The following is a 17,729-nucleotide window of genomic DNA, read 5'->3' as shown; positions in this document are numbered from 1 at the left end:
CATGCACACTCATCCCAGCCCCTCTGTCTCTGCCTCTCTCGCTCGCCTGTCTCACACTTGCTCCGTCGTCATGTCTAACGTGATGCAATGCTTTAATAGAAACCTCACTTCATTAGCTGAGATGGTTATTGTTTTTTGGGAAAGTGTTTTTTGAGTTAGGTCGATAGCTTTATGGCTTGTTCTGCTGGTTCCTTGAACCGTGGCCTATTATTAGCATGAAATAACTTGGCTCTCAGGGTGCCAGAAACAAGAAATCTGCAGTCAGATATTTTGATTTCCTTTTCCTTATCAAGGCAGACAGAGCTGACACTATATATACTTTTATATGCTTCAGTGTTTCTAACATGAGCTACAGAAAATACTGTGTAATAAATGTCTGCTATTTAATTTTTTTAATGAGTAATTTAAGAATATGGAGCTGCCTGTTAACTTGTCATTGTCTCCCAATTGTTTGCCACTTCTCAAATGTATGACCCATATCCTTTAAAACAAAAAGCTTTCCTCGAGTCTGTGTGATGGAGGTGTTTATGTAATAATAATAACCTTTGTGAAAATCAACAAAAACGTTAAGAAAAATATTCAAATGTAGATTTAGACCAACTTTGTACATATCCTCCAAGACTTCCTGTGGTTCCTCTACAGTTAAAAAATTTTTTTAATTTACCTTGACAGCATGATAACGTGCTTGTTCTCTCAAATTCTCTCAATTTCCTTTTCCTGTGATGTGTGGATTATTTTGGGCTTTTAAGGAAGTCTAAAAAACCCTTACATTTAGATAAGAAGGGGAAATCCTGCATAGTGACTTGGCTCTCATGCACCTGCACTTTCTCTCTTTTCTTTTCATTTCCAGTTGACGTTTTCAGCAAGTCCCTACTCAGACCCGATTCAGGTCACATCAAGTTTGGCCCAGGGGATGGAGCAACCTGAAATGTTATGGGTTATGGGCCCAGTGCTGGCTGTGATCCTCATCATCAGCATCGTCATCGCCATCCTGCTCTTTAAGAAGTAAGAGGCTGCTCTCAGTTATCCTCCTCTGTGTTTGTGTGCGGTTGAACTGCATTGACACTTGTGATTGTAGGTTTCTTTTGGTTGCATCAGGAATGGTAATGAGTCATGCTCCCTTCTGCCACTTGCACCAGGCTGCTCACACACCAAACTGTAAAATTAAATTTCCTTACCATAATGTACAGGGTGACGGGAAAGGAAACGAAGGCGGATTGATTTGTCTTTCAGAAAATTTGCATTTCTCCCCAAAAGATTTTGGCCCAGTTGGTCGGTTTTAACAGTGCTATGTGAAGTGTCAGTTGAAATGGCAGCTGACATTGCCTCCCTAATGAAAAGCACAGCTCGGCTGTCAAAAACCCTTAGTTAGGAGGGAGAAATGTGTTTTGGCCAACACCATTGGTCATTTCAAATAAGAAACAGAAGGCTGCAACAGAGGGCTTAACTAAAAGCTCAGTCGATATCTCTTAAAAGCACTTCAGCTGCCACAGTGCAGCACGCCGAGGATACACTTAGGCCAACAAGGTGCTGGGGAGGAACAGATAAATGGATAATGATGCTACTAGTGCTGAAACGAATAGTTGATTAGTTTTATTTATTAAATATAAACATACAGCCAAACTTCTACTACTACTAAACTGTGAGGATTTGCTGCTTTTCTATTTTTTATATATCTTTAAATTGGATATCTTTGGGTTTTGGACTGTCAGTCAGCTTTGGGCTCTTGGAAACAGTGATGGGGATTTTTCATTATTTCATATGCATAATGACTAATCAGTTAATCAAACAAATAATTGACAGATTAGTCGTTGACAAACCTACGATTGCTTTTGTTTTTGTTTAATCTGATAATTATTTTCCTAAATAATGTTTTGTTGTATAAAACATTATAAAACAGTGAACACAGCCCATCACAATATCCTAGAGCCCAAGGTGATTTCATCAAATGTCTTGTTTTGTCAAAAAGCGAGAAATAGTTATTTTACTATAATGAAAGACCAAGAAAAGCAGCAAACGCTCACATGTGAGGACCTGGAACTGTAACATTTTGGCCATTTTTTCCTTTAAAAATGACTTCCTTGCTGATTAATTTTCTGTAAATCGACTAATGGGTTAATCAACTAATTGTTGCAGCTCTATAAAATAATCATTAGCTGCAGCCCTTAGCCATCTTTAGGCTCGTTAGGAATAAACAAGTATTTGTATGTTAAAGCAGCAGTGGGTAGAATTGGAGCAAATATGATTAAAAACTACTAAACTATATCCTGACAGTAGTGCATGAGACAGGTAATCTGAAAACAATCATGTTCCTCCGTGTCCTCCGGTGCTCCTAATGGCATCTGAAAGATTTCACAGACCGGAGGAAAACAACCAATAAGAGCCGAGCTGGAGCCTGCCCTCTCTGAGCAGCAGAAAGTTTGTGACCCGGCAGCCATGTTGAGATCTGTCGAGGAAATATCAAGCAGCGTCCACCAGCCGGAGCAAACTTTCTCATTTTACGGCTAAACAGTACACTACAAGATGTTTCTGAAAACATTTGAGGCGAGAAATAGGCATTACAGTAACAGAATATTGATTCATATTTGATCAGCGCTGCCTAGTTTGACCGTTTGATCTGTGTTCACGAGTGATTGACAGCTGCCGCCGTTGAATGAACAGCCAATAGGAACGCTCTCTCTCTGAAATGACCTGTGATTGGCCAAAGTCTTTAGATTTTTTAAAGCCTGAAAACAGAGACATGAGGAGGTGCAGAAGTCTAGTTTTTTTATCTATGTGGGTTGGACACCATGAAAATATCATCTAGATAGGAAGTGATTGATTGACTGATTGAGTCCTTCCTCCCTATCTTCTCCTGATGGCTCCATTACAAATTCTCCATTTCACATCATACAGTACCTATTCTCCAACCTGCCATCCACAGCCTTGCAGGCTGCTATGTGGCTGCCGTCTCTGCCAGACTCACAAAGGCACTGGTTAATAATAGGCCTTGAGACAGCCTGCTGCTGAGCAGCACATCCTCTGTCTGGAAGCTCTTTCTCCATGTAGACACAGATCGACAGGAGGGACTGTGGGGAGGTGGCTGTGTGCCCTTTTCACTGTGGACTGGCAGTAAATGTGCAAAGGAATAATCACACTCTTGCTCGGGTTGTTATTGCTACCTGCATATTCGCCAAGACCAATACAAGCAGCGAACAATGATGAGGCTATTCTCAAAAGTCTGCAGCGAGTGTTAAGAACTTTTTACGCTCAAGATGTGGTTTACATTTTTGGAAGAACTGGATTTAGCTCTCTGAAAATAGTACAGAGTTAGAAGAAACTTTGAGTGAAGAGGTTATAGGTCCTTATGGATAACAATTACCTATTAATCCACCCCTTCCCCTCCTCTTTTTGCCCTCTGTGAAAGCAGCAAACAGGAAAGGTGGGTACTGTCACTGTTACATCAGTCATCTCCCACCACCCTAGCCCCTTTCATTTGTGTTGTGAAATTGGTGGTATTCATCAGCTCCTGAGGGTTGCAGGGTCAGCTTCCTCTCAACTCTGGCATTACACACAAAAAAATCCACTGAAGTAGAAATAAAAGGAAACGTCTTTAATCTGATTTGTTCCGTTTTACAAGACATGAGAAGCAGCTGACTCCGCAGCCCTTTATAACTGGGGTCAAAGGAGCCCCCAGGTCATGTCCGTGTACCAGTGCATGTTCCACATCTAGTGCCAGTGCTCCTTCTCAGATCGTCCTGTCTGCCATGGTTTGTATCCGTGCTGTGTTTCATTATCCAGCCAGTGTCAGCGCGCCCCTTCAGGATTGGCCTCATCTGAATATGCCAAGGCATCACCTGCTCCTGAATAGGCCATTGTGAAGGAAATGCCAGACGGGGGAACTGCTGAAAAAGAAATGTTCCCATCTTTTAAGCTGACATTTTCCACCGAGACCCATTCCTACACTTTTAGCCTTTCCCCCCCCTCTCCCTGCTTCCTTGTGGCAGGAGTCTCAACAAAGGGCCCTGTTCTACCCTCATTAAGCGTACCCTGTACTGCACACAAACTCATACATTCACACTGTGTGTGTATGAGTCTGTATGTACTTACATTCTCACACGTCTTACCCTTCACTTTTAGCCTGAGATGAATAACACCATTGATTGCTGCCATGTTTACTTTAGCCCAGCACTTAAGTGTGATGGAGATTGGCATCTGATTGGGTCAGAGGGAGAGATGAGGGGTGTGGAGAGCAGATCACAGATGCCCAACTCCTCAACCCTTTCCCCCGGCCCGGCCCAGGCCAGCAACAGCAGTGATCTCTGGGAAAACCGGATACGGTCTGGCCCAGCTCTCGGCTGGAGAGGAAAAGATGCTTGTCATAGATTAGCCGTCACGCTGTTAGCATTAGCTTAAGCCCCTGCAGCATAAGATAACAGGTGGCGACGAGGCCCGAGCCCCAGCGGCTGAGGTGGACTGGGTTACGGCTGTGTGTGCACCACCAGCTTTATGTATTCCCTCCACGCCTGGCTTCAACAGAAGGCCCTGCTCCTGCCTAAAACCCACGCTCGCCACTTACAAATGGAGTGCAATGAGATGTGAAATTTCCACAGGGCGCCCTGATGCTTCCCTCCGCCCATTTCCATTTGCAGTCAGAAGGCTTGCAAGTCTGCAGCTGTATCTGTGTGAGCGTGTGTAGTTGTGAAAGCATACATCTGTGTGCCTGTTTGTGTGTGTATGTCAACAGATGCTGCCTGTCTGAACATTAGAATACAGGCAGGCTGCGTTTTCTGTTCCTCTCTCTCCGCCTGACGGACAAAGTCACAGTCGACTGAGCTGAGCCAGTCCGAGCCGTGCTGTTCTGTTCTGTGCTACGCTAGACTCAGCTAGGCCGGGCCTGGCAGCACAGGTGCTGCAGAACTGGTCTAATTACCCAGTGTTGTGCCACCCAGCTGATGAGCTAATTACAGCATCCGCCTGTTTTCCTCTCAATCTGGAAAGCCAGTAAACACAATGTGTTGTTAGCACACACACACAGCAGCAAAAAAATCACACATTTAAATCTTTGCTGCGCTCAAACACACACGCTCATGTACACACATACCCACACAGCAGCTGTCACCTATCCAGCAGCAAACAAACCCAACCTAGCCCACTCCAGGAAAATGATGGCGTTCCTTCAAACACATTAAACTCCAGTTGGTAAACTAATGGGGGTAATGCCATAGTGTCTCTTGAACTGCTGGTCCTCAGAACTAGTTTCGAGAACCATTATTCCATTAACCTCATCAAAGTGTGTTTTTTTTCTAAACATGTGGAGGAAACACTGACGTCATTCTTAATCATTCTGTCATTTCCACTTGCAGTTAGCTTGAGGAATGATGGCTGAGTTAGAGCTCTTGTATTAGCTCTGGATTAACGCCTTGCTGTCTGTTTCTGCCACCTCAGGAAGCGGGCGTCACCCCTACCCAAAGATGACCACTCAGGTGGGGTGAAAGACTCCCTGCTGGCCAACTCCTCCGACCCTGTGGAGATGAGAAGACTCAACTACCAGACCCCAGGTAATAAAAAGCGGTCTTACAATCATCTACATTATGGTAAACTTTGCTCTGCTTTCCCTCAACAACCGGCGTCTAATGAACTACCGCGTTCAAGTCATATGGGATGGGTGGTAGAGATGGAAAGATTCCTATGTTGACAACTAGATGGTTATATGATAACAGAGTTGGTTGTGTCTATTCACACGGCAGCTATTTGGCTATTTACACCCGGTAATAGTAGTAGTAATATAAAGAGTGACAAACTACAGGCAAGGAGTAGGTTGTGGTGGATGAATGGGTCAAACTCAGAACTTACTGTTCACCCCAGAGGCTGGAGTTTGAGTCCTGTGAGAAGCCTGTTTTTCACTTAGTTGACTTATTATGTTCTGACTTTTTAATTATTATTTTCAGTTTTCAGTCACAGTTTGGTTAGGTTTAGGCAACCAAACGTCTTGGTTTGGTTTAGGGAAAATATACATACAGTACTACATATACACATACAGTATCTAATGTGTGTCCGGGTCGGATGCAAATAGTATTGTTGGCTACTGACACCTGGGTGCTAATAGCATCTGCCTTAAAATAATGTTCAATGACAATACGCCATATCCCGAGCAATTACGACTTGGATGTTGACGTGAACTCATCGGCCTGCTTTGTGGTAAACTGAGGAAAGTTTGCTGTGTTGGGCAAGTTTGTTACATATTGTGTGAATGTCTTTGCAGCACTAAGTGTGTGTGTGTTTTAATCAGGTATGCAGATTCAGTTAATGTTCCTTTCATAAAAAATGAGTTAAAAGTGTATTTTTGTGACCGAGCCTTCTTTCTAAAAGGAAAATCCTCCCTGAAATTTATCAGATGATCCTATCGTCTACGCTGAAAGAAATTATCTAAAGGGGACTTTAATACTACCTTTAATAGTGTTTCTTAATATCATGTGTTTTTTTTTCCTCAAATGGAAGATATTGCATTTTAGAATGATTTTTCTTTTTTTCAACTATCCAAAAGCAATCTACCTCGGCAATGAACGCCTGCCTTCCCATTTCTTTTGATGGATCTCTTGTTTATTAGTGCTTTGTAGCAGGTGTTGCCGTATGAAATTCATGTGTCCTGCTTATTTTGTTATTTATCCTCAGGCTGTGAATCTGACCAGTTGTCAAAAAAAGAAAAATTGGTCAATAAGAGAAAATAAACAAATCATGCTCACCATCATACCCGGCTCTGGACTCAATAGAGTCAGGCCAAGTGAATTCACATTCCATCCACGCGTGGTGGTGAAGTGGGGTGGTGATGGGAGGGGGGGGGGGGTTGTGTCAGGGTGCCCGCCTCAGCATCAGCCTTCTTCCTTTTTCTTCCTGATCTCCTCCTTCCTCCCCCGGTCCTCGCTCCTCCTCCCTCCGTGAGCTCCTTTCATTCCCCCTAGCTGGTAATGAGTCCTGCTGCCTCTGATGTCAAGGTGAGCCAGGCGAAGGGAACAATGGAGCTGAGAGAAAATGTCAACCTCGGTGCACGCGCGTTTGTGCACGTTTCTGTGTGTTTTCGGTGTGTGTGTGTATCCCTTCTCACGGGTTATTAAAGATCCCACTCGCCGCACACACACACACACACACACAGCCCCTTTGAACCCCTGCAGAGGAATTAAGCAGCGCTGCCGCTCTGAAAGAGCCCTGTTCTCCCGTCCTCCCACTCCACCTCTTTCCTCTTTTGTCTTCCATTTTCCCCTGTAGGGTAATCTCTCTCTCTTTCTCTCACTCTCTGTCCCCCCCCTCTCTCTCTCTCTGTAGATCAACATTTCTCTCCTTCTTTCTCTCCCTTTCCACCTCGCTGTTTTGCTTCAAGAGTGGTGATTATCAAAAATCACCAAGGCTGCGTCTAGCTCGTGAAAACATGCGAGATTCCAAGGTTGAGCTGGGTGAATATTGAACAGTCCTTTCCTCTGTCCTCTAGCTCTCTCTTGTCTTTGATTCGCCCACAGAAGGTGAAACATTCCTGCTCTGATTCTGATTGTTGCTAAGTGGTCCAGTCGGTTGCAGCTCATGTCTCCAGCATGTTGGTTGGTTAAACAGACTCCGGCTGCACCTTTTGGCACTTCAGCAGCAGGCGTGCGGTTCTATGAGTACCAGACCCGGTTGATCCTCGGCAGACCTGGTTCAGATAGTGTTTGCAAATACCTAAAATGAGATCCCTTGTGTTTTACACTTCGGATAAAGCACGTAGTTCCATTTATGGAGTAGTGCAATTTACAGTAAGTAGTCACAGAGGAGTATTTTAATGTGCAATGAGGGGATATTACCAACATTTCGGGTGCGCTCACTTTTATTTTACCTCCAAATAAAGTGGTTGAGATCATTTGGCAGAACTTGTTTACAACCTGGCGTATGACCATTTCATGTTCCCAGATCTCAGTAATTACTTTGATTATGATGTTGTCAGAACCGATTTCCATTAAAATGATGGCCAAAACAATGAAAATACACCCAAGTTCTAATAAAGTGAACATGTATCGCCCTGTACTCAGTGTTGCAGTTCACACTGAGCTGTGTTTTAAAGTCAGGCGTTTGTATGCACTTCTGTTTAACAGCCCTAACTACGCTACTTTAATTGTCCTGAGAGAGCAAACACCTCCCGCTGCACACTCCAACTAGCTTGAAAGGTTATTTGCAGATACTGTTTGGCCCTGGTCTGATCCAGAGCCATCCCCATTGATTGAGTGTTCTTCTTCCTCCCTCCTTCACTCTCCTCTCTCCACAGGTCCCAGCTCTCATCGCTGCCCCAACACTCCAAGTTAGTCTGCTCTCTCACCTACTGTGTATTTCCCACACATGCAGTCTCTCCCCCTCTCTCACGTGCTCCTGATCCCATTCCCCCGTTGCGATCCCGACAGACATCACAAGCCCACAAGCTTGTAGCCCCTGGCGCTCCAAGGATGCATCGATGTCCTCTCTTTGGCTGTGAACCTCCCACAACACCTTTTTGGTGGAGGACTAGATGGTTTCATGGATAGTTGAGCAGTGCGAACAGTTACTCTTGCTGTGCATTAGCCTCGTTAACTATGGCTTCACTCTCCATTTACCCAACAGCGTGGCTGTAAAAGACCTGGCTGAACACGCACAAACACATACACACTGATGTTAATGTGCTCATAGGTCCCTCGGTGCAACGGCATTAAATTAGTGTAATTGGTCAGGTCTCATCTTGTGCAGTGGCCATAGTTACCAGCCATTAGCCATTAGCATTACAGCCATAATGAGCTTGCAGCAGTCGCTCATCTGAAAGCATGACCCATGACCTTACAGATGAGCCCAGCCAAAGACACTAATGTTAATATGTGTACCTTTTAAAGGATATATGTAAGGTTAATGATGCTCCGTGTATAACTTCAGAGCCTCGTCATGCGTCGCATACAGTTAACTTTTAACACATAAGGCAAGTTCCCAGCAATCCGTTTAAGCACAGAGCCTCGCCAAGTTCAGAGGCACAGGGGGAATTTGTGTCGGTAGATTAGCAATAAATCATCCAATAACTCGGCGATGAGAAATCTAATCCAGCCCAAGCACTCCAGGCTGGGCCGAAAGATAGTCTATTGTAGGGAAAGAGATTTTCAAAGAAATTAGTTTTGGCTGATGACCAGTCAGTTTTTTTTTCTCTTCTCTGGGAAGTGACAGTGTGACTGATTTGTAAAGACTTGTGGGTTCCTGCTCTGATCATCCACCTCTGCCACCAAATGAGCGCTGTGGAGTCAGAGCGATGTCTGCCTCCTGCTTTCCTCCAGGAGCATGCTCACCCAGTCACTCATGTGCATCGCCGTGCCAGCCCCACCTCTGTCCTCCTCACTTAGCATGACGACATCACCAAATGTCACCAAATGTCACAAGCCTGTTTCAACTTGTGCGCTCTCTCGCTCTCTCTCTCTCTCTTCTCTCTTCTCTCTCTTCTCTCCCTCTCTTCATGCATTGTTGAACAAAGTGCACTCTGCTCACCGTTACACAGCCACCTCATGGTCCCACCGGCAGCCTCACTCACCCTGTGGTCCTACCAGTGTTTGTGTCTGTGTCTGATGAAGGAGCAGCTAGAACTCACTCCTTTCTTTGTCTTTCCCCCTCTTCCTCTTCCTCCTCTTCCTCTCCCAGGAATGAGGGAGCACCCACCCATTACTGTCTCCGACCTGGCTGACCACATCGAGCGCCTGAAGGCCAACGACGGCCTCCGCTTTTCCCAGGAGTATGAGGTAAGAGCCGTGCACTAATGCTGCAGCAGTGTCTCCCTCTCTCTCTGGCATATAAATGTGTTTCTTTGTTATCGTGTCTGGGAGGAAGTTTTGTGTTTATGCCTCTTTGATCCCATACCCATGTATTCTAATGGATTATGGAAGACTTCTTACACAGACATTCTTCAGTCATTTTTACAACTCTATTACCAATCCCACCAGGAAACCAACACTTACATTGAATGCTGCGTGATGCTTTTTCACAAAACTAGCAGGTGGCGACTTGCTTAAGCAATCTGTGTGCATCTTGATGTTTCCCCGAAGAATGTTATTTTGCAGGCAGTCTCCCCGATGCAACTCGGTGAGGGATTATCTCTTGTCAGTGTTCTTCCTCAAAAAAAAAAAGGGAACGAATTTGCATTTAAAGTGGCATGTAGTTGGTTTGGGGACGAAGCGAGGCCAGATGAAAAGGAGAGGCACCATTGAATACAGAAAAACAAGAGCTGCCTTTTATTTATTTGTTCTGAGTGTTTGATCTGTTTTGTCTAATCAGCTCAATTCCTCACATTGATGAATCCATTCGGCTTTTTTTTACCTTCACCTAAAAACTTGATTGCCTCTGCCTGTTTGTCTGTGACCGGCATATGTTGCTACACCATGAAATTTGCTGACGCCCAAGTGAAACAGCTAATTTATTTTGGTGACCTCATAACCCTTTCCCTGAGCATCAACACGAGCCCAAACTGTCCTGTTATCTGTTCTGTCCAGTGTTTACTGTGAAAATAACATCTATTTGATAAACTTTCATTACGATCTAACCAGTGGCCTTGCGTGCATGAAAAAAAAAACATTTAGAACCATATGGTGCTTACACTAACAGCCAGTGTTTGTGTATTTTGTCTTGCATGAGTAAGTTGAATCCTTGAATTCATTCAGATTTCAAACATGAGTTTTTCTCAACTGCAGTACTTGCAGCAGAAACTAATGCATTCTAATAGAGAGGCAAAGTCCCGCCCCTTCCGGAGGACCACCATGGGACCTTATTTCAGAAGAAATATGAACGGTAGTCAACGGCGAGAGACAAATAATTCTTTGACCCTGTTTGAAATGCGCCATGAATCACACATATGATGTTTGTCAATTTAAAAGATAATTTTGCAAGTCAAGAAAGTTCCAGTTTGTCATAGTATCATTTAGTTTTGTGTGAAACCGCTCAGTGAACTACATCTCTCGTCTCGCACAATATACCTCACCAACTGTTGACTACCGTTCATATTTTTTTCTCCGAAATAAGGTCCCATGGGGTCCACAGGAAGGGCCGGGGCTTTGCCTCTCTATATAACAGCCATGCAATAAATCCTTTAACTTGCACGGCAGCTGGATTCTCAAGATATCACGGGATCATGCGAGGATCACAGCATCACATATCACACAAAAATCCACCTAGTCAGGCTTCAAGCAATGCGTTTGTGTCTGACCAGCCAATGAGCGGACCAATCAGCGTCCTGTGAGGAGCTACTGGCAGCTACTGGCAGCTACAGGTGTGGTTTATCTGTGTGTGTCGTGACCACATGGAGAAGCGTTCAAAACAATAATGGTGGCTCCTAAAGAGATAATGATAATATGATATCAATATATTAAAAATATAGCGATTCACCATGAAATTAACAGCTAACCGGGGAGATAATTAGGCCTTGGTAAAAAATCTGCACTCAATTAAGTGCTATCTTGTGTTGCTCAGTGCCTCTCCAGCACATTGCCCTCCCGGCTTGTTCAGTTAGTGTAAACGAATCAAGCCAGGGAAGTGGCTCGTATGACTGCAGGAAACCAGCCCGGCCCTGTTCCCTCTCCGCACCAGTCATTCCAAGCCAGGGAAGACCCCCTCCATGGCCCAGCAGATGGCCGACCATCTCTGTGCCAGCCAAGGCGCTGTGGCAGAGCTCACGGCGCTTTGTCACAGTCACGTTCGCCGGCTGCTCCCGTCGCGCCTTACCCCAAGGCACACAATTTGTAGAGGCTTCACCACTTCCTCTCCCTGATGTTTTAGGCGGCCCGACACTTCCTTTACCACCAACGTCAGTCCACATCACACTGAGCAATGAGCACACTGGGTAATGAGCAGAATTTGACAATCAGACGTGCTGCAGCTCCCCCTGACAGTCTTTTTTACCGCAGGAAGCACTATCACGCTGCTGTCGTCATAGCATCATTATGTTCATTTGAAAGCATTTCCAGTGTGTCAGCGAGAAAACCTTTGGGCGTTTGCTTTTCACCTCTTTTTTACCATCTCTACCTAACTTGTTTGCTAGTTGTCATCAGTCTTATGTGCATGCTGTGTTCACTGAGCTCTCAAATGGATATGACATGTTTTGACTGCAAATGAAATCTTTCTCTTCGTACTGGCGGGCGCGGACAGAGAAATTGGCAGTGCTGAGCTCATCAGCAGCGATAGGCCTATACCCACATGACTCTTAGTGCCGAGCAATTTGGAGCTGTAGTGGAAAATTTCTTGCATATATGCACTCCACATTTTTCATATCTTCTTCATAAACAAATACATGACTTTCTCTGGAAGTAAACTTTGAGTTGTAAATAGCTTCTATATAACTTTTATGCCATATTTGTACCTATGTAGGTGCCACTTTACTCCATAGGACAACATAGTGAGAGCTAGAAAGTTACTGTTGTCGTGGGGAAGCAATTGAAATTAACTGATAGTATCTAGATTGTTATAGTAAGGCAAACTACAACCGCCTCATGTGTAGCTTAGGAACCCCCACACACCAGGACAACACTTATAAAAATCACTTTATGGCCTAGATCCTAATCTCCACACTCTCCAGGCCTCACCTTGTGCCCTTTATTTCATCCATTATCCAATCACTATTATTATTATGTTTGAGACAGTTTGAGTTTTGACACAAGATAACCTCTAATAATTAAATCAGTGCTACAGCCACGTTAAGTAAGTGAAGGAATTTCGAAGGTGTCGTTCTGTCTCCTGCTGGATTTGCGAGGCGAAAGGTCTGGGGAATTAGTGGACATGGTTCCGGTGCGAGCTGAGGGGGGATCGATTCGGAATAACAAGAGACTCTGTGACATTATCGAGCCGAGGGATGGGAGGCCATCACATATCTCCCCAGATCAATATGTATGCAGTCTACTGTCGTCTTAGCCCGAGAGACAAATGACGTAAGAAGGAAAGGGTTAGAAACAGAGAGGGGGGAAGGGGAGGGGCTGAAACTAAAATACAAGATAGGAAAGGGCAGCAGAAATAGAAGATGAGAAAAGAAAGAGGATGAGAAGAATCATGGTTACCGCAACAAGTCATGCATGTGGCTTCTCAGAATGAGGTAATTCAATAGGACCATCCTAAAGGGAGAGGACGAGTGTTTGTGGTTGGCTGCACTCATTTCCCAGCTAAAGTGAACATTTTTATCATGTTGGGTTTAGAAATTGGAGGAATTGGATTACTCTCTTGGCTCAATCCATGGAAGATGGCCTTTCTGTTGTTGGCTGTTGTTGATTTACATCACCAAAACAGTAGTCTTTATATTTCTGCCTCATTAGCAATGCAGGGATCAATTGTCATGCAAATAATCAATCTGTTAAAGTCCCCATGAAATGAAAGATATATTTTCCCAGTTTTAATCCTGTCTCCCTGTGTTAATTGTTAATTTACCTCTTGTTATTTGCTAAATAGATGTTAAAAAATAACAGTAGAAATATAAATTAGTAAAAATAAATGTAGAAAAGATAGTTAATTAAACGTGTATGAAAACAAAGAGACTCGGTTTGTTGTCACAATTAGAACCAATAATCTATTACAAAAATATACATATGTACAGTATATTCACATGTGCATATAAAGACATATACACATCCACATGTCTCGGTACACATTTAAATATAGACAGACACAGCTATGTATACATTGTACTAGTAAACGAAAAAGACAGGCTCATTGACAATGTCACATGAATACGGCACTTATTTTAACGAACCAATCAAATGCGAATGATTTGATTTGAATCCCTCTTGTAACTGTACACCGCTCAAATATACGTCACAGTACAGAAGTTAGAGAAGCTCTAACTTCCGTTTCATGGGGACTTTAATGCACCAACAGCGGAGTCAGCAACATGGCACTTTGTTAACTGATAGCTCGAGTCTGCACAATCTCCTACACAGTGTAAAACCACTCACCTGTAACGCTCCACGGTGGCTTTTCAAGAGACACGATGTTAGTATATGTTCCATTTAAAGGCTTTGTTGTCCATTGTATACCGTGGTTGAATGGGTAACAGCAGTAGGGTAATTGTGCCCTACTCCCTCACCCTACTGTCAAACTCCACTCTATCCATTTAATACTCAAGAGCCTCATTTTGTGCTTCTATTTTCTTTCCTCCTGTCTATGTCTCTCTGTCCACTCTCTCTCCTGCCCTCTCTCTCACAGTCCATTGATCCAGGCCAGCAGTTTACCTGGGAGAACTCCAACATGGAGGTCAACAAGCCAAAGAATCGCTATGCAAACGTCATTGCCTATGACCACAGCAGAGTGGTGCTCACCTCTGTTGATGGTAAGAGCTCATGTAAGCACTCAACCCCTCAGATAGCCATTGACAGAGGCTGCTATTGATCGAGACCTCCTTCACAAGTACCAAGAACATTTTGGATGCCTGTGGCTGCTGCTTTAGAAAGCCCCAGTTCAACCGCAAAACACATGTTCACTTTGTGCTTCATATAGAGTTTTGATCACAACATGTAGATTGGAAAGTACCATGCGTCTGAAGTGATTTATCATGCATTTTGATGAAAGTGATTCAGATCTTAATCTGATCTCTGTTTCTGATCAACCTTATTAGATCAAAGAAATCCTACGGTGTAATACATCAGTCAAATCCTTACTTCTGGTCTTTGTTACAGCCGTTCCAGGCAGTGACTACATCAATTCCAACTACATTGACGGCTATAGGAAGCAGAATGCCTACATTGCGACACAGGGGCCACTGCCAGAGACACTGAGCGACTTCTGGAGGATGATGTGGGAGCAAAGATCCAACACCATCGTCATGATGACCAGACTGGAGGAGAAGTCACGGGTAAGGAGAGATGCTGTCATTTACTTTAAAATGCTGACAATCACTGACTTCATTCCATAACAGTTAAAGGTTTTATATACAATATTCAGAGCATTAATATAGCCGCAAACAACTATTTGCAATATAAAGATATGGAAGAGTAATGTCAATCTGAGCAGAGAATGAAGTCACTCTCACTCTGTCTGTGTTGTAATCAGAGCTTCTCTGGCTGTGAGTCTCTCTGTCGTGTAATGATGTGCAAAAATGGACAAACAAATCTTTTTGAACGACTCTTTTTAGTGTCCAGTATGTACCGGGTCAGCCTGTCGAACAGACAGAGGGATCATGAATCCCAGACTTTTCCCACTCGCCTACTCGCTGTTACTGTACGGTACTGCTCACGCTGCCTGCTACGGTGGCGCAGTCGCTCAAAACATAGGGAACGGCGTACACAAACCCAACAGCACTGAATGAACTAGCGAGGACCGATTGAATCGGACTAGAGTCGAAACGGATTTAACGGCAGGTCCTCGGATGGCCACCTATAACGGAGAGTCACGGAGAAAATGACGCTAGATTTTGCAAAAACTCGAAAGGTTTGAAAGGTTCGATACATTTGTCAACTCGAAGGAACCGATTTTATGAAAACAGTTGGTCTGCACATCACTACTGTCGTGCCCCACTGGCTCGCTGAAAACTGTTTTCTGTCAGATGGATGATTATGACATCAATTAATGAGGTGAAAAAAGCCGTTAAAAATATATGCTGTTCAGGAAGTGGATTCTGGATAAAATGCAGTTAACATTACTCCTGCTCTTTTACACGGATATATTATCAACTACAATACAAATATCATTGTGTTGTACACACAGCTGTTCAGAAAGTCACGGTATTCAGCTTGATTGGTTGCCTTGATGTGAGCACGGTTTGAATTTTTAAAATGGTCACGCCCTCTTGACGCACCGCCAGCTTGGTCCGCATCGCAGGTATCCCAGCATACTTTGTGCAGCGAAGCAGTCGCTTCCCATGCACGATGAAAGGCAGCGAATTTTGTCGCCAGTCTGGTCGTGTACAGTGGGGCTGCTCCGTCACTAGTTAGCACCGTTAGCTGCTAGCCGCCGGCTCAGCCGTCCATTTTAGAGAGCCATGTGGAGGTGATAGATATGCTCTGAATTACCTTTAATTCTTTATGATGTATTCATTCCCTGACATGTGCATACGTAAAGATTTAATGACATACATTCAATAATTTATTGATAATAAACCACATATGAACTCAATCATCATAAATTATTTAATTTTGAATAATAAGCCATAAATAATGATTACCTTAGTTTGTGATGATGATTACCATAATATATTAGTGATAAACTAGTAAATAAAGAAGAAATACATTTTCCTGTTGTGAAATATCATCAAAACACATGACATGCAGCAGATTATGAATTGATTTCACCTTTTTTTATGCGATACCCCACCCTTTTTTCACAACCTAGTTACCAAAACAAACCGACAGTCGGCCTCTGTGAGTGGGGAGAGTTGTGATACTAGGAGGAAAAACGGATGACTATCTTGTAAAACTTAAGGCCATTGAAGGCGACAGTTTCAGACAGTCAGTTGAACTGTGGCCAGAGATGGAGTTTCCTGACAAATATATATGTATACATTTATATAGCTCAACACCGGGGAAGTAACGTTACACCCAACAAAGCCTGAAGGCATATAGACACCTGTTCTTACTTTAAAGCAGGATTTGTCAGCCTGATCAAAGTCACAAGCACTTCAAAGTATATTTGGGTTGTCTTTGGACAGTTTCGCTTCTTGTTGCTTCTCTTCTCATGAGTCCTCAGCAATCTCTAGAAACTTCTCCATGAGTTCAGTCTAAATCTGTTTGTGAAGTAACATGGCGCAACAGCTTTTCACCATTTCCCATTTTCCCTCCTGCTGTTTGTTTGCCACTGATGGGGGAGTTACCATGGCAACTTTGCATATAATGTCAACACGTGCATACCCTCTACTAAAAATAATCACTAAAACAATCAGCTGAATTATGAACATGTACAGTGTAGTTATCATGCGAATTCTATTTTTCATTTGTTATTTAGAAACTGCTCAGAGAGTTCAATACTTGATTACTACATATTTATTTTTGCAACACCATGCCAAGGTTTCATAGACATCGAGTGTCTCATTTGTGTTTGCACTTTCTGAATTTGGCTCTGGAAAAGCCTCGGGGCTATAATGAAAACTCTGAAGTTGGAGTTAAGAGGATTGTCACCCAACAACACCCGTGTGCTCCTAAAAATACAGTCAAGCTAATAAAAGAAAAAAAGAAAAAAGAGCACATGAGCAACTTGAGATTCAAAATTGGGATGGGTTTATTTAATTACCATCACAAAATCATGCTCATGAATTCCTCGGAGGAAATAAATCAGTGTGGAGCCCTGCCAGTATGTGGTTTTCTTTATTAGTGTGTGCACCCGGTGCCCTAATGAAAGAGAGTCCCCAGACTAAGAACTGGAAGTAACAGGGATTATAAATGAAAGAGTTCATTTCCAAAATCCTAGACATTGATTTTTTGGGGGTGGGGTGAATCAGTACAGGAGGCTCAGTTCATTATTCAGTATCTATGGTGAGTCTGTAAAAAAAAGCAATTGTTTTGTCAAGTAAATGATTTGCCATCCTTCAAAACGTACCATCATCTGTTTTAATTTTTGAGCTATCGATGCAATCAATCATTTAGGCAAATTGTGGGCACAACATGTCTTTTTGGAACAGAGCTCATTTATTTGTACCTCGGAGAATATCTGCAGCGCGGATATGCTTGATAAGATGATTTTTATTACACATTCAGTTGATCTCAGCGAGGATGCACACATTCTCACAAATACCTTTCCATATATTTAGTGTGTCTGAGTGGCAA

The 17,729-nt window shown here is 43.4% G+C and overlaps 1 protein-coding gene across 25 annotated transcripts in view; it reads left to right on the top strand.

Annotated features, from left to right (window-relative positions):
- The window catches only part of ptprfb (protein tyrosine phosphatase receptor type Fb), a 204,827-nt gene that overhangs the window by 164,736 nt on the left and 22,362 nt on the right, over positions 1–17,729 (top strand). For 10 of the 25 annotated variants that reach the window (XM_074651861.1, XM_074651880.1, XM_074651866.1 and 7 more), the window contains 7 exons: positions 851–1,005; positions 3,407–3,421; positions 5,428–5,540; positions 8,270–8,302; positions 9,649–9,746; positions 14,182–14,317; positions 14,652–14,827. In XM_074651861.1, coding sequence (XP_074507962.1) covers positions 851–1,005; positions 3,407–3,421; positions 5,428–5,540; positions 8,270–8,302; positions 9,649–9,746; positions 14,182–14,317; positions 14,652–14,827 — 726 coding nt within the window. The remainder of the gene's footprint in view (positions 1–850; positions 1,006–3,406; positions 3,422–5,427; positions 5,541–8,269; positions 8,303–9,648; positions 9,747–14,181; positions 14,318–14,651; positions 14,828–17,729) is intronic. The other 15 variants (XM_074651887.1, XM_074651871.1, XM_074651886.1 and 12 more) reach the window with 7 other exon arrangements.

Source organism: Sebastes fasciatus, chromosome 11 (assembly GCF_043250625.1).
Source record: "Sebastes fasciatus isolate fSebFas1 chromosome 11, fSebFas1.pri, whole genome shotgun sequence".
Taxonomy (NCBI): Eukaryota; Metazoa; Chordata; class Actinopteri; order Perciformes; family Sebastidae; genus Sebastes; species Sebastes fasciatus.
Note: the sequence above shows the minus strand (reverse complement) of the source record. Positions and strands in the feature narration are given on the sequence as shown.